Source organism: Schistocerca nitens, chromosome 2 (assembly GCF_023898315.1).
Source record: "Schistocerca nitens isolate TAMUIC-IGC-003100 chromosome 2, iqSchNite1.1, whole genome shotgun sequence".
Lineage (NCBI taxonomy): Eukaryota > Metazoa > Arthropoda > Insecta > Orthoptera > Acrididae > Schistocerca > Schistocerca nitens.
This window is the reverse complement of record NC_064615.1, coordinates 510,786,410-510,811,341: the sequence shown is the minus strand read 5'-3', so window position 1 is coordinate 510,811,341 and position 24,932 is coordinate 510,786,410. Positions and strand designations below refer to the sequence as shown.

Here is a 24,932-nt window from a genome sequence, read left to right as displayed (position 1 = left end):
ACTTTTATTGATGATCATATTATAATCTCTTCTCAAGACACCATTCATTTTGTTCATCTGTTTTTCCAAGTCCTTTACCAGCTCTGACCGAATTTCAAATTTGTTAGCAAACCTCGATGTTTTAATTTCTTGTCCTGGCATTTTAATTCCCTTTCCAAACTCCTTGGTTTTCTTTACAGTTCGCTCAGTGTGCAGTTTAAATAACTGCCTACTCTTCTTCAACTACTGTTTCCCTTTCATGTCCCTCAAGTCTTATAACTGTTGCCCGATTTCTGTAGAAGTTTCTGATATCTGCACTGTATTTTTTCCTTGCTTCTTTCAGAATTTCAAAGAGCTTTTCCAGTCAACACTGTAAAAAACTCTCTACATATCTATGAGGGTTGCCCAGCAATTAATGCACTGCATTTTTTTCTTAAACTATTCTTTATTGAACATAATGAGAATTGCACACACAAAAGAATGGTGTTTTATCTACATACCCTATTTTTCCATGTAATATCTATCCTGTCGTATAGCCTTCCTCCATCACGAAACAAGGGCATGTATGCCCTGTTGCTGTCAATTCTTGTCCTAATGGTGGAGCCAATGCTTCACTGTGTAGATCACCTGCTCATCATCTTCAAAATGTCTTCCACGAATGCATCTGCCCTTGCAAATGACATCATCATCTCGCTGCAACATGTCACGTGTGAGAGCCGTGGATGGTCTCCCCGACCACTGTAAATCATGGAGCTCCACAGAACTGCCTTCTGATGACCTCGCCCTCCATGCCCAGCGACTAACTGTACTTCTGTCGACAGCAGATGCTCCACAGACTTTGCACAAGTGTTTGTGAATGTTCCCCGCAGTTTCTTTCTCTGCAGTGAGAAATTCAATGATGGCATGTAGTTTTTAACATACATCACCTACAGACACCATTTTGAAACTGTCTGTTGGAAGTGATGGAAATTTGGTGCACTCACTCAGGAGACTTCAAATAATACATCATAACATTTCGCATTCATAGCATTGTTTTCAGCAGAGAAAAAAATGTGGTGCATTACTTTCTGGGCAACCCTCATACACATGCTGTAAACATAGGTTTACTTTTCTTCAACCTATATTCTAAGACAAGTTTTAGGGTTAGTATTGCCTTGCATGTAGCTATATTTCTCCAGAACCCACACATATCTTCTCCAATGCTGGCCTCTACCAGTTTTTCCATTCTTCAGTAAGAATTCATGTCAGTTATTTTGCAACCATAATTCACTAAACTGATAGTTTTGTGGTTTTCATGCTAGTCAGCATATCTGGAATTGCAATTTTTTCATTCTGCTTGAAGTCTGAGAATATTTTGCCTGTCTCATATATCTTGCAATAGGTGGAACCAGTTTGTCATAGTCATGGCTGGGTCTCCCACGGATTTCAAATATTCTGAGGGAATGCTGTCTAGTCCAGGGGCCTTGTTTTGGCTTAGGTCTTTCAGTATTCTATCAAATTGTTCTTGCAGTATTGTATCTCTGACCTCATCTTCATTTAATTACTCCTTCCTTTCTACGATACTGCCTTCAAGTGCATTTCCCTTGTATGGCTCTCCTATATATTCCTTCCACCCTTTCGGCTTTCCCATCTTTGCTTAGTACTGGCTTACCATATGAGCTCTTGATATTCATATAGCTGCCTCTCTTTTCTCCACAGGTCTCTTTAATCTTCCTATACATGGCATACTTCTACAGCCTTGCATTTATCACCTAGTTACTCTTGCTTAGGCATTTTGCACTGATAACAGTATTAACAACACAGCACTAATTTTTCAGAACAGTATTTTTAAGTTGTGAAACATTATTTTCAGGTGTCAGAATATAAAACAGCAATATATTTTGGTTTTACATTTATATATTTAATATTTCTAAGGCACTCCTACAAAAAAGTATACGAAATATATATACTGAAATATTTATTTACATAAGTTATGAAAGTCAAGCTGTACAAACAATGTTTTACATAGAATTTTATTTCACACTTTTCCTGTAAACCTGTAGTGTTTCTTGAAGTTGTCATGCACTGTTTTAAATATTTCTTTCGGTGCGGGGGGCAAAATTTGCATGAGGAATGAAACAGCATGAGAGTCACACAAGGTAAGAAAACTGTACACACAGTTCATCATATGCATCTGTAACACAAAAGGAATAATTGCATAAGAATACAAAAAAGGTTCACACAAAACATTTTTGAAATATGCAACATCTACACCACGGTGACAAAAGTCAAGGAATAGCAATATGCACATAAACATACGGTGATAGTATCATGTGAACAAGGTATGACAGGGCAGTGCATTGGTGGAGTTGTTACTTGTACTTAGGTGATTATGGCCACACAATGGGAATTAACAGACACTGAAAGCACAGTGGTAGCTGGAGCTAGATGAATGGGACTTTTCATTCTGGAACTCATTAAGGAATCCACTGTTCCAAGATTCACAGTGTCAAGAGTGTGCCGAGAATACCAAATTTCAGGCATTACCTCTCACCACAGACAACACAGTGGCCGACGGCCTTCATTTAACGACCAGTAGCACTGGTGTTTGTGCAGAGTTGCCAGTGCTAACAGACAAGCAACACTGTGTGAAATAACTGCAGAAATCAATGTGGGGCATATTATGAACATATCCATTAGGACACTGAGGGGAACTTTGGCATTAATGGGCTATGGCTGCAGACGACCGATGCGGGGGCCTTTGCTAACAGCACAACAACGCCTGCAGTGCCTCTCCTGGGCTCGTGATCATGTCGGTTGGACCCTAGGTGACTCAAAAACTGTGGCATGGTCAGATGAGTGCCAATTTCAGTTGGAAAGAGTTGATGGTAGGATTTGAGTGTGGTGCAGACTCCATGAAGCTATTGAAGTAAGTCGTCAACAAGGCACTGTGCAATCTGATGGTGGCTCCATAATGGTGTGAGCTGTGTTTACACTGAATGGACTTGGCCCTCTGACATAACTGAACCAATTATTGACTCAAAATGATTATGCTGGGCTACTTGGAGTCCATTTACAGTCATTAATGGACTTCATTTTTATGGTTGACAATGAACCATGCCACTGAGGCACAACTGTTCACAATTGGTTTGAAGAACATTCTGGACAATTCAAGTGAATGATTTAGCCAAGCAGATCTCCCAACATGAATCCCATGGAACGTTTATGGGACATACCTGAGAGATCATTTCATGCACAAAATACTGCACTGGCAACAATTTTGCAAATTATGGAAGGTTATACAAGCAGTATGGCTCAATATTTCTGCAAGGGTCTTCCCACAACTTGTTGAGTTCATGCCATGTCAAGTTGCTGCACTAAACAGTGCAAAAGAGGTACAATACAATACTAAGAGGTATCCTGGACTTTTGTCATCTCAGTGCATATTCAGTTGTAATTCTGAATGAAAGGGATTTATCAGTTACCAAGAATTATTGGTACTAAGTGAAGGTTAAAATCATATGGAATACACATTAATTTTTGCACTGCTGAAATTTGTTATGGAGCTATTTACAGCTGCATGGAAAAATTTTAATTTTTTGAGACTGCAATCAGAAGACATAGGCATGGGACTACAAAAATAACAATATTATGAAAAGGAAAGTTGCTATTTACCATATAGTGTAGATGAGGAGTCGCAGAAAGGCACAACAAAACGATTCTCACAATTAAAGCTTTCAGCCGTTAATGCCTTCGTCAACAATAGACCACACACACACACACACCCACACACACACACACACACACAGGCACACACACACACGCACGCAAACACAACTCACACACACAACTGCAGTCTCAGCCGTTAATGCCTTCATCAACAATAGACCACACACACACACACACACACACACACACACACACAACTCACACACACAACTGCAGTCTCAGCAACTGAAACCACACGGAGAGCAGCAGCACTAGTGCATGATAGGAGTGGTGACTCACTGGGGGTAAGGAGGAGGCTGGGGCAGGGAGGGGGAGGGATAGTATGGTGGGGGTGGTGGACAGAGAAGTGCGCAGGTTAGACAGAGGGCTGAAGAGAGGTTGGAAGGGGGAGGGGGAAGGAAGTAGCGGAAAAGAAGAGAAATAAAGAGACTGGGTGTGATGGTAGAATGACGGCCGTGTAGAATTGTAATGGGAACTGGGAAGGGGCTGGATGGGTGAGGACAGTGACTAACAAAGGTTGAGGCCAAGATGGTTACAGGAACATAGGATGTATTGCAGAGAAAGTTCCCGCCTGAGCAATTCAGAAAAGCTGGTGTTGGTGGGACGGATCCATATGGCACAGGCTGTGAAGCAGTCATTGAAATGAAAGATATCACGTCTGGCAGCGTGTTCAGCAACAGGATGGTCCACTTGTTTCTTGGCCCCAGTTTGTCAGTGGCCATTCATGCGGCCAGACAGCTTGTTGGTTGTCATGCCCACATAGAACCAGCACGGTGGCTGCAGTCTAGCTTGTAGATTACATGACTGGTTTCACAGGTAGCCTTACCTTTGACGGGATAGGTGATGTTAGTGACTGGACTGGAGTAGGTGGTGGTGGTGGTGGTGGTGGTGGTGGTGGGAGTATGTACGGGACAGGTCTTGCATCTACGTCTATTACAGGGGTACAAGCCATGAGCTAAGGGATTGGGAGCAGAGATTGTGTAAGGATGGACAAGTATATTGTGGATGGCAGAATAGCACTGTGGGAGGAGTGGGAAGGATAGTGGGCAGGACATTACATTCTCCACCAGGGTTTCGATTACCTCTCGTCATTACCTCTCGTAGTGCCCTGAAATGAGAATCTTTTTGTTGTGCCTATCTGCGACTCAGCATCTCCACTATATGGTGAGTAGCAACTTTCCTTTTCGTAATATTGTTACATTCCATCCTTGATTTTTCATTGATGGACTACAAAAATACTGTGACTAAATACAGAGTAGCAGCTGAAAGTGACAGTCAGTGGGATAAGAGGAAAGCAATGATGGAAGCGAATGAGTAGGCAAGGAGAGATGATCATACCTTTTTGCAACATTGACATAAGAGTTCACAAGCAACTCAATATATAGTGTAGAATAATTCACAAGCAACTCAGTATATACAGTAGAATAAGCAAAATGCTGGCTGGGAAGAGAATGACTGATCATCTTCTGTCGTAACTGCCTGTGTCTTAGCTTGTCACTTTTAAATTGTGATAGTGCCATTTGTACTGAGGCAATCATCCAAGTGTCATCCTAACAAACTAATGATTACCAAGGAGACATCTACTGCTGACAGTTTATGTGGCAGAACTGCACTTGTTCACACAGTTGCCACTGCCTGAGCTTGCTTAGGTTCCACGACAGAACTACAGCTTCTACTTCACTACAGTGTTGTTTGATTACTAAGGCTGCTGGTATACATGTGCTGAAGCAAATATGCTATTTTTCCAAAGGTTTGTGACAACTGCTGACTTAAGACTAGAGTGATAACACAACACAACAGTGAGGCAAAAATGCAAACAACTTTTTACTAGCCCCTTTAATTGCCATTTTTTCTATTCCATTATACAGCTCAGTCGGATAAAGGCAGGGATAGGAGTTGTGTATGACCTAGTTAAAAGAATCCTCATGCACTTTGCCTTGTGTGGTTGACGGAAATCATAGCAAACCTACATATGGATCCAGAATGAGTTACTGGTGGACGTAAAGCTGTGAGGGTGGGTCATGAGTCATGCTTGAATAGTTCAGCCAGTAGTGCACTTATCTGAAAAAGGCAAAGGGGTCAAGTTTGAGTATTGGACTGGCACACAGGTTTAATTTGCCAGAAAGTTTTTAAATATGAATGTCTGAGTAGGGATTTGAACCTTGCTTGTTCAAATATGGGTCTATTTCCACACCACACCACCTGAATGAGAAGGCAGCAGCCCGAATGCACCAGAAGCAGATGTTCCACAAACATAAAAAACACCAACACTGATACAGGTGTCTTTCTTTGGAATTACAAACAGTTGATGTAACACTTATTAAAGTGGTTCTTAACAGGACTGACATCATGCAGAAATATGGAAATAGTCATTAGTGATTGTTGTGTTACATTCAGTTCCACTTAAAGTGCCACCAGCAACTATTATATTTACAACTAAAAACAGGTCATGAGATTTATGAATGGTAATAAAATAAGATTCACATACAAATAACTCTATAACCTTAAATATACTTGTCTTGGTGGATGATTCATGTAGATTTTTACTGTAAAACAGATTTAAATTGCATTCATAATTCAAAGAAGATTGTTTGCCAAATATTTATAACTCACAGAATAGCTGTATGCAAGAAGATTCAACCACTAACACATTAAAAAGGTAAGAATGAAACAAGCAATGGAAAGTCCTAGTTCAAACATCAACAATATTGAAAAGGGTAGATTGCCATTCAATGTAAAGATAACACATTGAGTTGCAGATAGGCACAATGAAAAGACTGTCACACATTAGCTTTCAGCCAAAGCCTTCTTCAGAAATAAAAAAAAAAACACACACACATTCACACAAATAACCATATCTTGCACACACTGACTGCTACCTCCAGCCTCTCAAGCAAGAAGGCAAATGTTGTGTTGAAAGAAGGCAACAATCCAGACTGGGATGACGAACGGGAAGGGGGTTAGGAATGTACGGGCAGTGGGAGAAAAGAGCATTATCTGGTGGAACATGTAGGGGATAGATTGCAGCAGGACAACACTGCCAGGTGCACCTTTGGGAAACCGTGAGGGAAAGGAGAGGGGAAATGGGAGAGTGGAAAGGAGAGGAACAGACAGGGGAAAAAGACCAGTGGGTGCATTGGAAGATAGTAATGCACGGTGAGGGTGAGGGGGATGTGAACTAGGAGGAGATGTGGTACACAGGTGCCAGAAGGTATTCAGTAGAGGGTGAAGGAACAGTAGATTACCATAGGCTGAGGCCTGGATACTTTCGGAGGCAGAAAACAAATTGTAAGGATAACGCCCATCTGCGCAGTTCAGAAAAGCTGCTAGTGGAGGGAAGGATCCGGATAGTGAAGCCACCAATGAAATCAAACATGTTACGTTCAGCTGCATGTTGTGCCACAGGATGGTCCACTTTGCCCTTGGTCCCAGCTTAGCTGTAGCCAATCATCCTTGTTGGTCCCTGGGCAGTATCTGCAGTGACAGGAACTCCCTTATCCATTATGGTGAAGACCTCACAAAGGCCTTCACAGACAGGCACTATCCCCCAGACCTAGTCTGCAAACAATTTCTCATGCTGTATCCACACGCAACCACAATCCTCCCACCACCCCCGAGAAACAGCACAGTACCACCCTAGTCTAGTGCAACTGAACCATATCTTTCATCTGGGCTTTGATTACATACCATTATGTCCTGAAATAAGGGCCATTCTAGCCAAGATCCTTCCCATCCCTCGTGAAGAGGTGTTCTGTCATCAACCCAACCTCCACATCTTAATCCACCCCTAAGTCACTCTCAATACCAACCCTTGCACAAGGATCACATAACTGTGGAAGACCCAGGTGAAAGACCTGTCCAATCCATCCACCTAGCACTTCCTAATTCCAGTCCTGTAATAGGATTATCATACACCATTACAGGTGAGACCACCTGTGAAAGCAGCCATGTCATATACCAGCTGTTGCAATCCTTGCACAGCTATTTATATTGGTATGACTACCAACCAGCTGACGATCAGGATAAATGACGAGAGCCAAGATGTGACCAAGAGCAAAGTGAACCACCCTGTGGCTCAACATGTAGCTGAACATGTTTTTGTTGTGGTCTTCAGTCCTGAGACTGGTTTGATGCAGCTCTCCATGCTAATCTATCCTGTGCAAGCTTCTTCATCTCCCAGTACCTACTGCAACCTACATCCTTCTGAATCTGCTTAGTGTATTCATCTCTTGGTCTCCCCCTACGATTTTTACCCTCCACGCTGCCCTCCAATACTAAATTGGTGATCCCTTGATGCCTCAGAACATGTCCTACCAACCGATCCCTTCATCTGGTCAAGTTGTGCCACAAACTCCTCTTCTCCCCAATCCTATTCAGTACCTCCTCATTAGTTATGTGATCTACCCATCTAATCTTCAGCATTCTTCTGTAGCATCACATTTCAAAAGCTTCTATTCTCTTCTTGTCCAAACTATTTACCATCCATGTTTCACTTCCATACATGGCTACACTCCATACAAATACTTTCAGAAATGACTTCCTGACATTTAAATCTATACTCGATGTTAACAAATTTCTCTTCTTCAGAAACGCTTTCCTTCCCATTGCCAGTCTACATTTTATATCTTCTCTACTTCGACCATCATCAGTTATTTTGCTCCCCAAATAGCAAAACTCCTTTACTACTTTAAGTGTCTCATTTCCTAGTCTAATACCCTCAACATCACCCGACTTAATTCGACTACATTCCATTATCCTCGTTTTGCTTTTGTTGATCTTATACCCTCCCTTCAAGACACCATCCATTCCGTTCAACTGCTCTTCCAAGTCCTTTGCTGTCTCTGACAGAATTACAATGTCATCGGCGAACCTCAAAGTTTTTATTTCTTCTCCATGGATTTTAATACCTACTCCGAATTTTTCTTTTGTTTCCTTTACTGCTTGCTCAATATACAGATTGAATAACATCGGGGAGAGGCTACAACCCTGTCTTACTCCCTTCCCAACCACTGCTTCCCTTTCATGTCCCTCGATTCTTATAACTGCCATCTGGTTTCTGTACAAATTGTAAATAGCCTTTCGCTCCCTGTATTTTACCCCTGCCACCTTTAGAATTTGAAAGAGAGTATTCCAGTCAACATTGTCAAAAGCTTTCTCTAAGTCCACAAATGCTAGAAACGTAGGTTTGCCTTTCCTTAATCTTTCTTCTAAGATAAGTCGTAAGGTCAGTATTGCCTCACGTGTTCCAGTATTTCTACGGAATCCAAACTGATCTTCCCCGAGGTTGGCTTCTACTAGTTTTTCCATTCGTCTGTAAAGAATTCGTGTTAGTATTTTGCAGCTGTGGCTTATTAAACTGATTGTTCGGTAATTCTCACATCTGTCAACACCTGCTTTCTTTGGGATTGGAATTATTATATTCTTCTTCAAGTCTGAGGGTATTTCGTCTGTTTCATACATCTTGCTCACCAGATGGTAGAGTTTTGTCAGGACTGGCTCTCCCAAGGCCGTCAGTAGTTCCAATGGAATGTTGTCTACTCCGGGGGCCTTGTTTCGATTCAGGTCTTTCAGTGCTCTGTCAAACTCTTCACGCAGTATCGTATCTCCCATTTCATCTTCATCTACATCCTCTTCCATTTCCATAATATTGTCCTCAAGTACATCGCCCTTGTATAGACCCTCTATATACTCCTTCCACCTTTCTGCTTTCCCTTCTTTGCTTAGAACTGGGTTTCCATCTGAACTCTTGATGTTCATACAAGTGGTTCTCTTATCTCCAAAGGTCTCTTTAATTTTCCTGTAGGCAGTATCTATCTTACCCCTAGTGAGATAAGCCTCTATATCCTTACATTTGTCCTCTAGCCATCCCTGCTTAGCCATTTTGCACTTCCTGTCGATCTCATTTTTGAGACATTTGTATTCCTTTTTGCCTGCTTCATTTACTGCATTTTTATATTTTCTCCTTTCATCAATTAAATTCAATATTTCTTCTGTTACCCAAGGATTTCTACTAGCCCTCATCTTTTTACCTACTTGATCCTCTGCTACCTTCACTAGCTGAACATAGCATGCTTGATATCAATGGCTGTTTCACAACCAGGGCCATCTCAACCCTCCCCTCCACCACCACCTTATCTGAATTGTACAGATGGGAGTTATCCTTACAACATATTCTCTGCTCCCAAAATCATCCTGGCCTCAATCTGCGGTAACGCGTTGTTCCCACATCCTTCACCCAATTGTTTTTGTCCCCACCAATTTTTTCCTTCTCTGCCCCTTTCCTTCCTGCATCCTATTTCCCTCCAACCCCTCTATCTCCACTGCCTCCTGATGCTGCACCTGGCCATGTTGCCCTGCCACAATCTAGTCCCTGTGTACTCTGCCAGACAGCCCCCTTGTCTCCGCCCACTTGTACCCTGCTATCCCCACCCCCTCCTCACCCTACACCAGATTGCTGCTTTGTTCAATGTGACAGCTGCATTTTGGCCTGAGCGGCAACGTATAGCAGTTGTGTGTGTAAGGTGTGGCCTTCTGTGAATTCGTGTGTGTTTTCTTTTCTGAAGAAGCCTTTAGAAAAAATCTAAATGTGTAACAGTCTTTCCATTGTGCTAGTGTGTGGCTCAACATTTCATCTTTACGATGAATTATTATCTACCCTTTTCAATATTGTTGAAAGGTAAGAAAAACATAGAAATAAACAAGTACGGGTACAGAACTCACCCTCACTGCTTGGTGTATAGTAAACTTCTGAAAAATAGTTAATATATCTGCAACTATGTACGGACAAACACGAGCAAAATGTTTCTTATGCCGGATCATAGAATTTACCAACCTGAAAGAGTTAACAACATTGCATGAACGTTTTAATCAAAATGATGAAAATTTCCCTTACTGTGAACAAAGAATAATTTATAGTACTATTTCATCTTTGTTTCTCACCTGCAGAAATAAAAAATAAACAATGCTCTGAATTATATTATTGCTTACTGACTACACAAAGTACGAGCACAAACTAAAAAAAAACTAAGGGTTAATGCTATTTAGATATACTTTATAGACAAATGTAAAAAAAGCTACTACGGAAACAGATTTAATACTGTTTTTTTCACAAACTAGATAGACTTTTGCAATGTCAAAAATATGCCACCCCTAGCAAGAAATAATAAACAGTGCAGAAATGAAGGTTCTGAGCGTACATACTAATGTAAATTTGTGGTGCAAAAAGCTATACAGAAGACTTGATGAAACATGTTGTTGTGTGGTCTTCAGTCCAGAGACTGGTTTGATACAGCTCTCCATGCTTCTCTATCCTATGCAAACCTCTTCATCCCCGAGTAACAACTGCAACCTACAGCCTTCTGAATCTGCTTAGCATATTCATCTCTTGGTCTCCCTCTATGATTTTTACCCTCCACACTTCCCTCCAGTACTAAATTGGTGATCCCTTGATGCCTCAGAATGTGTTCTACCAACCGATCTCTTCTTCTAGTCAAGTTGTGCCACAAATTCCCCTTCTCCCCAATTCTATTCAGTACCTCCTCATTAGTTACGTGATCCACCCATCGAATCTACAACATTCTTCTGTAGCTCCACATTTTGAAAGCTTCTATTCTATTCTTGTTGAAACTGTTTATCATCCATGTTTCACTTCCAAACATGACTACACTCCATACAAATACTATTAGGAAAGACTGCCTGACACTTAAATCTATACATTATGTCAACAAATTTTTCTTCTTCAGAAATGCTTTCCTTGCCATTGCCAGCCGACATTTTATATCCTCTCTACTCCGACCATCATCAGTTATTTTGCTCCCCAAATAACAAAACTCATTTACTACTTTAAGCGTCTCATTTCCTAATCTGATTCTCCCAGCATCATCTGATTTAATTCGACTACATTCCATTATCCTCGTTTTGATTTTGTTGATGTTCATCTTATACGCTCCTTTCAAGACACTGTCCACTCCATTCAGCTGCTCTTCCAGGTCCTTTGCTGTCTCTGACAAAATTATGATGTTGGTGGCAAATCTTAAAGTTTTTTATTTCTTCTCCATGGATTCTAATTCCTACTCCAAAGTTTTCTTTTGTTTCCTTTACTGCTTGCTCAATATACAGACTGAATAACATCAGGGATAAGGGACAACCCTGTCTCACTCCCTTCTCAACCACTGCTTCCCTTTCATGCCCCTTGACTCTTATGACTGCCATCTGGTTTCTGCACAAATTGTAAATAGCCTCTTGCTCCCAGTAATTTACCCCCATCTCCTTCAGAATTTGAAATAGATTTTTCCATTCAACATTTTCAAAAGCTTTCTCTCAGTCTATAAACGCTACAAACGTAGGTTTGCCTTTCCTTAACCTATCTTGCAAGACAAGTTGTAGGGTCAGTATTGCCTCACGTGTTCCAACATTTCTATGGAATCCAAACTGATCTTCCCCGAGGTTGAATTCTACCAGTTTTCCCATTCGTCTCTAAAGAATTTGTGTTATTATTTTGCAACCGTGACTTATTAAACTAATAGTTCGGTAATTTTCACACATGTCAACACCTGCTTTCTTTAGGATTGGAATTATTCAATTCTTCTTGAAGTCTGAGGGTATTTCACCTGTCTGATGCATCTTGCTCACCAGATGGAAGAGTTTTGTCATGGCAGGCTCTCCAAAGGCTATCAGTAGTTCTAATGGAATGTTGTCTACTCCTGGGGCCTTGTTTCAACTTAGGTCTTTCAGTGCTCTGTCAAATTCTTCATGCAGTATCATACCTCCCATTTCATCTTCATCTACATCCTCTTCCATTTCCATATTGCCTTTAAGTACATCACCATTGTATAGATCCTCTGTATACTCCTTCCACCTTTCTGCTTTCCCCACTTTGCTTGGATGGGTTTTCCATCTGAGCTCTTGATATTCATACAGCTGCTTCTCATTTGGTTGGTAGGGCATATTCTGAGGCATCAAGGGATCACCAATTTAGTATTGGAGGGCAGCGTGGAGGGTAAAAATCATAGAGGGAGACCAAGAGATGAATACACTAAGCAGATTCAGAAGGATGTAGGCTACAGTAGGTACTGGGAGATGAAGAAGCTTGCACAGGATAGAGTAGCTTGGAGAGCTGCATCAAACCAGTCTCTGGACTGAAGACCACAACAACAATGATGTACTATGGGATATTTTGGAGTAATTCCTCATTTAAGATATAAAAGTGTTCTTCATACAAACTAAAGTACTTAAAGAAATTTGTGCAGTTCACAGGTGTAAATCATGTAGACATCTGTTTAAGCACTCGAGGGTATTAACCAGAGCCTCATATTACATTTTATAATTATTGATGAAATTTGATCAACAATCCATTTCAGTTTCAGAGCAGGAGAGATATTCACAAGTACAATACTAAAGGCATACTATCCTTGAGTGAATTTAACTTTTACACAAAAAGGAATAAAATACACAGTTATACAACTCCTTAACAATTTTTCATGGAAATTACATGTCTGACAAACAGAAGTAAGTACTCAACAACTGATCTGACCACTTATATGTGGTCATATAAATACACACATATTATGACTTGTACAGATTTTGTTCAATTTACACATTCCATGTCACAATTTTACCACCTATACAACTAAATAAAATATCGTATTTACCTGAGTAAAGACGAACTCCCTTTTCTTTAAGAGGCTCCTTGAGAAAAATTTATTATGAACAGATTCAGACTAATCAAAATTACAAACTAATACAAAGTATCTGCCAAAAAGTTAACATTACATCTATTGTAAACTTACACCATTTATTGATTGTCTGCATGTTGATAATACGAGGAGAAATAAAATAAACAAAAGGAAATGGCTTATGTTAATTTTCACGCCATTTTCTCTTCTACCTATTTTTCTTACAAACCCTGCATTCTGTGATATAACTATTCTTAATTATCACCATCCCCCTATGTATAGGTAAGTAAGGAAAAGACCCAACATGCTATGACAAAAATTTAAAACCAATGATAATAATTATTAGCACGGCCACTGTAAGCATCAATAAAGATACATTTTGCTACGCCAGAAGGCAAATAACAAATGATTAAAAAAACTCCTTTCAGTTATTTTTGTCAATTAATAGAGAGACTCTGTCTTTAGTTCTCAAGTGAAGAAGACTTTTTTTGTAAGATGTGTGTGGTAGCCATTTGTGTTGTCTGAATAATAATTATTGTTGGAACAAAACTAAGAAGCTATTCAGTTATCTTCGGCGCAATACGTAAACGTCATGTCACGAGTGATGCCTGTATATAAGGAAGAGGTCCGATAAATGAAGATTACATTACCTACACGGTCAAGAATGATAAGTTTTGCAGCATCAGAAGAAGAAGCACCTAACAGGAATGTGTAGATCTCAACTACATGGAAGTTAAGTTCACGTTAAAATGGACTCAAAGGAGAGAAACTATAAAAATCCAAAATTTGGGTGTTAATTGAAAATAACTGATTTCTATTAATCTCTTTATTTATGTACCCTTTATTATATTTGCACACCTAATAGCACAGCTGTGAAATTTATATCTTTGTTATCGCAAAAGTTTGGCTGTTTCTTCCGAATATGTAGCTATTTCTGGAGTAGTTGTTACAGTGGGACCTGAGAATACAGTTGTTATTTTCTGAATACGTATCAGACTTCACATCTACACTGACAGGAGAATACCAACATCTCTTGCTTCCAAACATATTACCTGCCCGCTGCTCTCCTATTGGCTGTGTAGAACCAGCTGACACATCCCCTTTCAGTATCCTCACACATCATGGTGTCGACAACATTACAGCAAGAAACACGCAAGTATGCCACTGACCTCTATCAAGACTTTTACCGTCTCCTGCAGAAATGTATACTATTGGTGAGTAATTGTTCAATTTTAAAATCAGTTTGAGTCCACTACAAATGGATTCAGCCAAACTGTAGTTTAAAAGTGATAGATGTTCATAAAAAGCCAAACTATGTGGTATAGATTCCCATGGCTGGTAACACAATGAAGTTTGTTGCTCGCTCACTGCTCCCCTACCCGCAATCATCCTAATGCTCACTCAGCTGAGCTGGAGCAACTGAGAACAATAGACTGCAATACTGTATAGTGTGCCAGTCATATGCAAAATGCCAACTACTACATAAATAAAAGATCACAGTTACAATTCAGTCCCATTCTCTAACTTTTGCCCGCTGCGCAATCTAGTGACATCTGTTAGTACCATCTCCATGAAGGGTCTTGTCACTGTAATTTATTTTCACAATAACAATTAGTCAGTTTGATACGATGTATTTCCTTTGTTAGACCTTTCATTGTGGATAAATTTTCCTTCTTGTTTCATCTGAAAGCACCATCATGTTCTAAAGCTGATTACAAATTGGTAACGTTTTTACGCAATATTCTAATACATGAACAGCAACTGAATTTCTCATTTGCTATCCACTTAGTAAGTCATAACTGTCTCTTATAACCAAATAAAATACTGATCTGGGTTCTGAATCAACTAATGTTTTTTGAAGTACATTATTTCTGTTTTTGAATGTTACCTTTATTTTAAAAAGCAGCACTAATGTTTTATATGATATCCATACATGTATGATAATGTTTATTACAAACCTCTTCAAATAGAATGACAGTTTGTAAGATGATAGAATTTAATTCTACTTCCTCCTGTGTTTCAGAAAACTGTCTAATTTAAATCAGAGCAATAGACCGTGGCAGTGGCTAGTTCATATCTCTTGCACTGGAGTCATATGAGTCAATATCATGTGATGGTTCCAGCAACATTGATACTGTGTGAAGCACTTCAGCATATCGGGAAATCTCAAGCCTGTTGGAATGTATCATTTGCAGTAATGAATTCTTCATGCCAAATAGGACCGGGTACCAGTTGAGCCACACAGTAATTCAATAAGCTGTGTATTTGTATACTTAAAAAATAAATTTTAGATAAAAATATATTCAAAAATGAAAGGAAACAAAAGTCTATAACTAACTTAATGCCAGTAATCCTTCACATATTTCAGTTGTTCGAGTTACAATGGGAAAGAGCTGGCAAGAGTTGTATATCAAACTCTTGCTGAATGATGCTTTCAGTTTTATGATTCGACTGAAACAACTGAACAATATCCTTCATGAGAGCACTGATTACACAGGCAAATGATGGAAAAACTTTTTTGCTGAAAATACTTTACTCTTATGTTTTATAGGGTGGGAAACCAAATATGATACTTAATAAACTGTATCACCCACCATTTCTTCGCATTTTACAGTTAAATTTATTAAATTTAAGTGATTTTTTAAAGAATTTAACAGCTTTTATATAGTTAAAATAATTTAAAAAGGAGGTATAATGAATGTAGATGACATTGGTAGCACTGCTGAAAAACATTTGCTGGCAAAAAAAAGGCAGATTCTATTTTTGTGTTAACAGATGGTATTTCGTTTACTGTCAACCTAACCTCACTTTCCCGTTTCCTGTACATGTGTTCAGTACAATGTCTACTCATAGTTGTAAAAACTCTGCTGACTGTTTTTGTTATATTTGTGGTGAATTTGTGATTAAAAAACAGCAAAGAAACATTACAGACTTTGTGAAAAATGTTTACCTAGCAAAAGTTTTTTGTTGGCCTGTGTTATCTATCATCATACCCAGTAATGAGGGCCGTCCTAGCCAAGATCATTCCAACCCCTCCTAAAGTGGTTTTTTATCACCCAGACAACTTCACAACATCCTGGTCCTAGGCACTTCCACTCCCAACCCCTTGCCACAGGGGTCATATCCCTGTGGAACTCCACAGAGCACAACTTACCCATCCAACCACTGAGCACTTGTTACTCCAGTCCTGTCACAGGCTTATCCTATCCCATTGAAGGCAGGGCCACCTATGACAGCAGCCACTGACAAACAAACAACTGTTCACCAGAATGAATGGCCAAAACCAAACTGTGGCTAAGAACAAAGTTAATCACCGAGTGGCACTACACGCTCGCGTTCAGTGGCTGCTTCACATGCCTCTCCACTAACAGCTTATCTGAACTACGCAAATGAGAATTATTCTAGCAACATATCCTTTGCTCGTGTAACAATCCTGACCTCAGTCTTCAGTAAGCCATTGTCTCCACATGCTTTGCACAACAGTTTCCCCTTCGCCTGCCCTGTCATCCCCTCCCAATACACATCTCCACATCACCTTTGTCGTGCACTGCATCCTGTGTCCAGTACCCGGGTATTGCATGTCTAGCCATTGCAACTGCCACCCCTCCCTCCAACTTTTCTAGCCAGCAAACCTGCTACCTCCCTCCTAGCTACCAGCTATTCGCTCCAACCCCACTTTCTGCATCCCACCTCTCTCTACCAGTCCCGCCAGACACAACCCCTGTCCCGCCCTAGCCACCTGCCCACCCTAGTCTCCTCTGAGATACCTGCAGCCTACGGGGTATTATACTAAAGTAATAGCATTAATTGTGATACATCTTGTTGCAGCATCATCTCGTAGAATATCTTCCTGCGCTCCAGGGGCTATCCAATATGTAATATGGATGACAAAAGCTATTGAAAATGTTTATATTGCTTGACAAATTTGAATTATGAGTACAAAAAGAATAAAAAAATTGTGATATTCATATTTTCCTACTCATTATGTATGTCGAAGCATGGTTCTGTGCCCCATATTTTCCTACTTCCTATGTAAGTCAAAGCATGGTTATGTGCCCTTTCTGAAAGCAAAGCACTATTTTTGGATTACAAGTTCTTTAAAAATTTCATATGGAACATGGTGTAGATTGTGATAACTCTCATCTGGCTTTACAAAACTGAAAATCATTTACAACAACTGCTGCCTTGGCCATCGCAACTGGTCTTCTGACTGAAAATTAAAATAGTAATTTACTGAATTCACCCATCAGACAAAATTATTAAATGGATTCAAATAGAAACCAATCAAATTGTCAATAATACCACAGAACAGTTAGTTTCTTATAAAATAAGAGTATTTTTTGTCAGATTTGTTTTGAGTGACTACACAAGCCCTTCACAGTGGCACAAAAATAAAGATTTCATAAATTCTCTACATCTAGCTATTAAACAAAGTTGTGAATGATCTGATGCTCTACATCTAGCTATTAAACAAAGTTGTGAACAATCTGGCTGAGGGAGGTCAATAGCAGGTGGTCGAGACACAAGCAGCAACAGGGAAGTAACAGATTTTTCCTAACCAGGAGCGAATTTTATATCATCATCTGTGTGCTTTAATAGTTTAGTTTCTTGAGTTTCTGCATGTTTATTTAATATATAATAGCCACAGTTCTAGCATTTTTGTATGCATCAGAAAGTAAACCAATTTTTTGACATATTACAAGTTCCTAATCTGGGCGAATAATTTAGTTTCACCTGAGTGCTTCAGTAGTTAGGTTTTTGAAACTCTGCATATTAATCTAATTTATTAGACACAGTTCCTGCGTTTTTGTTAAGGTCTACAGTAGATTTCCGTAGCACGAGTTAATAGTTGTTTGTTTTGAAAGTTAGTGACTGCTTGTTGGCGTTAGTCAGCCAGTCAGTCAATCAGGCAGTAGCAGCCAGCCGAGACACAAGCAGCAACAGGGAAGTAACTGATTTTGTGACATTTGTGAGTTCCTAACCAGAAGCGAGTTTTATAGTTTCATCTGTGTGCTTCAATAGTTTAGTTTCTTGAGTTTCTGCAAGTTAATTTAATATCTAACAGCTACAGTTCTCGTGTTTTCGTCTGCATCGGAAAGTAAACCGATTTTGTGACATATTACAAGTTCCTATCAGGAGCGAATTATTTAGTTTCACCTGACTGCTTCGGTAGGTAGGTTTTTGAATATCTGCATATTAATCTAATTTATTAGACACAGTTCCTGCATTTTCGTCAGGGTCTACAGTAGAGTTGTGCAGCATGTGCCGATAGTCCGTTTATCTGTATAGTTCAGTTTTCCATGGTCTTTAGTTTGGGCAGGGACTGCGATTGTTGTGTGTGGATGTGAGTCGAGTTGGTGACACTTCGCTCTCAGCTCCAGGCTGTGATGGCCTTGGTTACACAGCTTGCAGCTGCAGTGGATGGGCACCACTGTTGTGGGCCGGCCGTGGCGATCCAACAGATGTTCAGCACGTCCAAGTCCTCCGATCGGTCCTCACCAGTGGCCAGCCCAGTTACTGCTCACACTGTGGTTGACCCCTCACCTGTGGTCAAGTGGGAGGTCGCCCGGGGTGTAGCAGGCAGTGAAAGACTTCCCAGATGGCCGCACATAAGGCCTCCTGGGTTTGTCTGACAAACAGGTTCCAGGTGCTGTCTGTGGCTGACACTGTCGCTGAGCCACATGCTGTCGCCTGTCCTGTTTCAGAGGAAACCTCTCAGCCTGCAGGATCTGAACAAGCACAGAGGGTGGGATTATTGATAGTTGGGAGCTCCAACGTTAGGGACATGGTGCCAAGAAGGGAAAGAAAACCAATGTGCTCTCCGTGTGCGTACCCAGTGGAGTCAATCCAGATGTGGAACGGGTCCTCCCGGATACCATGAAGAGCACAGGGTGCAGCCAATTGCAGGTGGTTGCTCACATCAGTACCAATGATGTGTGTCACTTTGGACCAGAAGAGATTCTCTCTGGTTTCGAGCGGCTAACAGAAGTGATAAAGGCTGCCAGTCTTGCTTGCAACATGAAAGCAGAGCTGACCATTTGCAGCATAGTCGACAGGACCAATTGCGGATCTCTGGTACAAAGCTGAGTGGAGGGTCTGAATTAGAGGCTCAGACGGTTCTGCGACTGTGTAGGCTGCAAGTTCCTCGACTTGCACCAAAGGGTGGTTGGGTTTCGGGTTCCGCTGAATAAGTCAGGTGTACACTATACACAGAAGGCGGCTACATGGGTAGCAAGGGCTGTGTGGTGTGGATTGGGCGGTTTTTTAGGTTAGAGGGTCTCAGGAAAACACAAGAAGGGCTTCAGTCACTAGGGGTGCAGGCCGAACACAGGAAGATCGTTGATACAGGAACCATCGGTATAACAGTTGTAAATTGTCATAGCTGTGTTGGGAAAGTACCAGAGTTCCAAGTGCTAATAGAAAGCACTGATGCTCAAATCGTTATAGGCACTGAAAGCTGGCTACAGTCAGGAATAAGCTCAGCCAAAATTTTTACAAAGAACCTAACGGTGTTCCAAAAAGATAGGCGAAACCAGTTGGCGGTGGCATGTTTGTTGCTGTTAGAAGTAGTTTATCTAGTCAAAAAATCAAAACAGATAGTTACTGTCAGTTAGTATGGGCAGAGGTCATTGTTGGTAATCAGAATAAAACAATAACTGGATCCTTTTGCCGACCTCCCAATTCAGATGATACAGTTGCTAAAAGGTTCAAAGAAAACTTAAGTTTGATTTCAAACACGTAGTCGACTCATATGATTGTAGTTGGTGGTGACTTTAATTTGCCCTCGATATGTTGGCGAAAAAACATGTTCAGTTCTTGAGGTATGCATAAAACATCATCTGAAATTGTGCTAAACATATTCACTGAAAATTATTTCGAACAGTTAGTTCATGAGCTAACGAGAATAGTAAACGGTTGTGAAAACACACTTGACCTCTTAGCAACAAATAATCCTGAGTTAATAACGAGCATCAAAATGGATACAGGGATTAGTGAACACAGGGCTGTCATAGCGAGATTGAATATTGTAACCTCCATAACCTCAAAAAATAGATGTAAAATATACCTATTCAAAGAAGCAGATAAAAATTCACTTGAAGCCTTCCTGAGAGATAATCTCCACTCCTTCTTCCAAATTAATAATATAAGTGCAGACCAGATGTGGCTTGAATTCAAAGAAATAGTATTGGCAGCAATTGAGAGATTTATATCAAATAAATTAACAAGCGATGGAGCTGATCCTCCTTGGTACACAAAACGGGTTGGAACACTGTTGCAGAAACAACAAAACAAACATACCAAATTTAAACAGACGCAAAATCCACAAGATTGGCTGTCTTTTACAGAAGCTCGAAATTTAGCGTGGACTTCAATGTGAGATGATTATAACAGTTTCCACAGCGAAATTTTGTCTCGAAACCTGGCAGAAAATCCGAAGAGATTCTGGTTGTATGTGAAGTATGTGCAATAGCAATGTACATACTATCAAAGACAGTGCTGCCGAAGCTGAGTTACTAAACACAGCCTTCCGAAATGCCTTCACAAAAGAAAATGAAGTAAATATTACAGAATAGAAATCAAGAATAGCTGCCTCATGAATAATGTAGAAGTAAATATCCTTGACATAGTGAATCAACTTGAATCACTTACTAAAAGCAAGTCTTCTGGTCCAGACTGTATACCAGTTAGGTTCCTTTCAGAGTATGCTGATGCATTAGTTCCATACTTAACAACCATATACAGCCATTCGCTCAACGAAATATCCGTACCAAAAGACTGGAAAGCTGCACAGGTCACACCAATATTCAAGAAATGTAGTAGAAGTAATCCACTTAATTACAGGCCCATATCATTAGCGTCGATATGCAGCAGGATTTTTGGAACATATATTGTGTTCAAATATTATGAATTACCTCGAAGAAAATGGTCTATTGACACACAGGCAACATGGGTTTAGAAAACATCGTTCTTGTGAAACACAACTAGCTCTTTATTTGCATGAAGTGTTGAGTGCTATTGACAAGGGATTTCAGGTTGATTCCATAATTCTGGATTTCTGGAAGGCTTTTGACACTGTACCACACAAACCGCTTGTAGTGAAATTGCGTGCTTATGGAATATCATCTCAGTCATGTGACTGGATTTGTGATTTCCTGTCGGAGAGGTCACAGTTCGTAGTAACGGAAAGTCATCGAATAAAACAGAAGTGATTTCTGGCATTGCCCAAGCTAGTGTTATAGGCCCTTTGCTGTTCCTTATCTATATAAACGATTTGGGAAACGATCTCAGCAGCCATCTTAGATTGTTTGCAGATGATGTTGTCGTTTATCGACTAGTAAAGTCATCAGAAGATCAAAACGAAGTGCAAAAGATTTAGAAAAGATATCCGAATGGTGCGAAAATTGGCACTTGACCCTAAATAACGAAAAGTGTGAGGTCATCCATATGTGATAAAAGTAATTCGTTAAACTTCGGTTACACGATAAATCAGTCAAATCTAAAGGCTGTAAATTCAACTAAATACCCAGGAATTACAATTGCAAACCACTTAATTGGAAGGAACACATACAAAATGTTGTGGGGAAGGCTAACCAAAGACTGCGTTTTATTGGCAGGACACTTAGCAATTGTAACAGATCTTCTAAGGAGACTGCCTACACTATACTTGTCCGCCCTCTTTTAGAATACGGCTGCACGGTGTGGGATCCTTACCAGATAGGACTGACGGAGCACATTGAAAAAGTTCAAAGAAGGGCAGCTCGTTTTGTGTTGTTGTTGTTGTTGTTGTTGTTGTTGTAGTCTTCAGTCCTGAGACTGGTTTGATGCAGCTCTCCATGCTACACTATCCTGTGGAAGTTTCTTCATCTCCCAGTACCTACTGCAACCTACATCCTTCTGAATCTGCTTAGTGTATTCATCTCTTGGTCTCCCTCTACGATTTTTACCCTACACGCTGCCCTCCAACACTAAATTTGTGCTCCCTTGATGCCTCAGAACATGTCCTACCAACCGATCCCTTCTTCTAGTCAAGTTGTGACACAAACTCCTCTTCTCCCCAATTCTATTCAATACCTCCTCATTAGTTATGTGATCTACCCATCTAATCTTCAACATTCTTCTGTAGCACCACATTTCAAAAGCCTCTATTCTCTTCTTGTCCAAACTATTTATCGTCCATGTTTCACTTCCATACATGGCTACACTCCATACAGATACTTTCAGAAACGACTTCCTCACACTTAAACCTATACTTGATGTTAACAAATTTCTCTTCTTCAAAAACACTTTCCTTGCCATTGCCAGTCTACATTTGATATCCTCTCTACTTCGACCATCATCAGTTATTTTGCTCCCCAAATAGCAAAACTCCTTTACTACTTTAAGTGTCTCATTTCCTAATCTAATTCCCTCAGCATCACCCGACTTAATTAGACTACATTCCATTATCCTCGTTTTGCTTTTGTTGATGTTCATCTTATATCCTCCTTTCAAGACACTGTCCATTCCGTTCAACAGCTCTTCCAAGTCCTTTGCTGTCTCTGACAGAATTACAATGTCATCGGCGAACCTCAAAGTTTTTACTTCTTCTCCATGAATTTTAATACCTACTCCGAATTTTTCTTTTGCTTCCTTTACTGCTTGCTCAATATACAGATTGAATAACATCGGGGAGAGGCTACAACCCTGTCTCACTCCCTTCCCAACCACTGCTTCCCTTTCATGTCCCTCGACTGTTATAACTGCCATCTGGTTTCTGTACAAATTGTAAATAGCTTTTCGCTCCCTGTATTTTACCCCTGCCACCTTCAGAATTTGAAAGAGAGTATTCCAGTTAACGTTGTCAAAAGCTTTCTCTAAGTCCACAAATGCTAGAAACGTAGGTTTGCCTTTCCTTAATCTTCCTTCTAAGAAAAGTCGTAAGGTTAGTATTGCCTCACGTGTTCCAATATTTCTACGGAATCCAAACTGATCTTCCCCGAGGTCGGCTTCTACCAGTTTTTCCATTCGACTGTATTCGTTTTGTATTATCACGAAATATGGGAGAGAGTGTCACTGAAATGATACAGGATTTGGGCTGGACATCATTAAAAGAAAGGCGTTTTTCGTTCCTATGGAATCTTCTCACGAAAGTACAATCACCAACTTTCTCCTCCGAATGCAAGAATATTTTGTTGACACGGACCTACATAGGGAGAAACGATCAGCACGATAAAATCCAAGCTCGTACAGAAAGATATAGGTATTCGTTCTTTCCACGCGCTATACGAGATTGGAATAATAGATAATTGTGAAGGTGGTTCGATGAACTCTCTGCCAGGCAATTAAATGTGATTTGCAGAGTATCGATGTAGATGTAGATGTGTCTAGCTCAAGGAGGACTACAAAATACAAGAAACAGAAGCAGTGTATTCTTCAGGTTGTATCTGAGTACTGGCATGAGTTTCCAGGGCATAAAAAGGAACTTTATCAAAGAATAATTGATTTTAGCAGCAAATTTATGCCTCATAAATGTTGTATGTAGTACCTTCGTACATTTCATCAACCCTCCACATTGTGAATGATTTGACCCTCTACATCTAGCTATTAAACAAAGACAAAACAACAATAGTTATAGTTAAGCAGAAAGAAATAAACTTACTAGTTAATCAGCTGATTCATAAAAATATTTTTAGGTTAAAGATAAATAAGTTCTTGAGTGATTTGTCTTTCTTTTTCTTCAAATATGGGAACTGTGAGGCATCCCTCTCTCTTTTCCTATGTAGGCCAAATCACGCACAATACTTTTTTGTGCAATGGTATCAACCTTGGGGTATCACAAAGAAAAAATTGAACTTGAAAAAATGAGAGCCACAGTAAGGATGATATTGAATACATCTTCCCGAGACACACCATTACATTCCCACAGGATACTGTCTACAAAGCAATGTTTAGTTTATTGTTGTCTCCAGTAGGGTTAAATTCCAACAACATGGTAAAGGTATGTCAACAGTCCTGTTTAGGTCATTTCTGCGAATCACTGTTAGCTCTCCACAAAAAAATTTATAAAAAATCTGCTAATCACTCTTTTCTCCCATTGTAAACACTTAGCATGCCATATAATATCAAATTGTGAATTGATATTAGTACACTGTCATCTTGGCTCAGTGAAAAGCATGAAACCTTGGTTTAGCAGATAGGTGGATGCAACTCTAAATGCATACATCACCCCTTTTCGTTGCAGCACCTCTCCTCTCTTTCTAATTTGTCTCGTCTTTTGTCTATCTTCATTCATTATACAAACACAATCTTCATTATTCAAACCTCCTTCATCCTCTCCCAAAAAAAGGTCACAATGTCATCATATACAATGCAGGATGGATATTCATTCCACCAACAAAGTTTCGGTAGTTGTTCCGAGATAATTGGTGAGAGATTTAATGTCCGGAACATAACCTTCACGATATAGTTTTATAGCTAATGACATTCCGATATGTTATGGAAACACAATGTTTTGAGGAAGTTCTATATTTGCACATAGTGTCACTGTAATGATAGATGCCCTTCTGCAAGATACATAAGGGAAATGTAAGA

At 40.0% G+C, this 24,932-nt stretch overlaps 1 protein-coding gene across 4 annotated transcripts in view; it reads right to left on the bottom strand.

The window, feature by feature from the left end:
- Positions 1-1,857: 1,857 nt before the first annotated feature.
- Positions 1,858-24,932, bottom strand: part of LOC126236491 (uncharacterized) — a 149,799-nt gene continuing 126,724 nt past the window's right edge. For 3 of the 4 annotated variants that reach the window (XM_049945844.1, XM_049945845.1, XM_049945846.1), the window contains exons 13-14: positions 10,408-10,519; positions 1,858-2,152 (exon numbers count right to left, since the gene is read on the bottom strand). In XM_049945844.1, coding sequence (XP_049801801.1) covers positions 1,997-2,152; positions 10,408-10,519 — 268 coding nt within the window. In that variant the 3' untranslated portion in view covers positions 1,858-1,996. The remainder of the gene's footprint in view (positions 2,153-10,407; positions 10,520-24,932) is intronic. The other variant, XM_049945847.1, reaches the window with a different exon arrangement.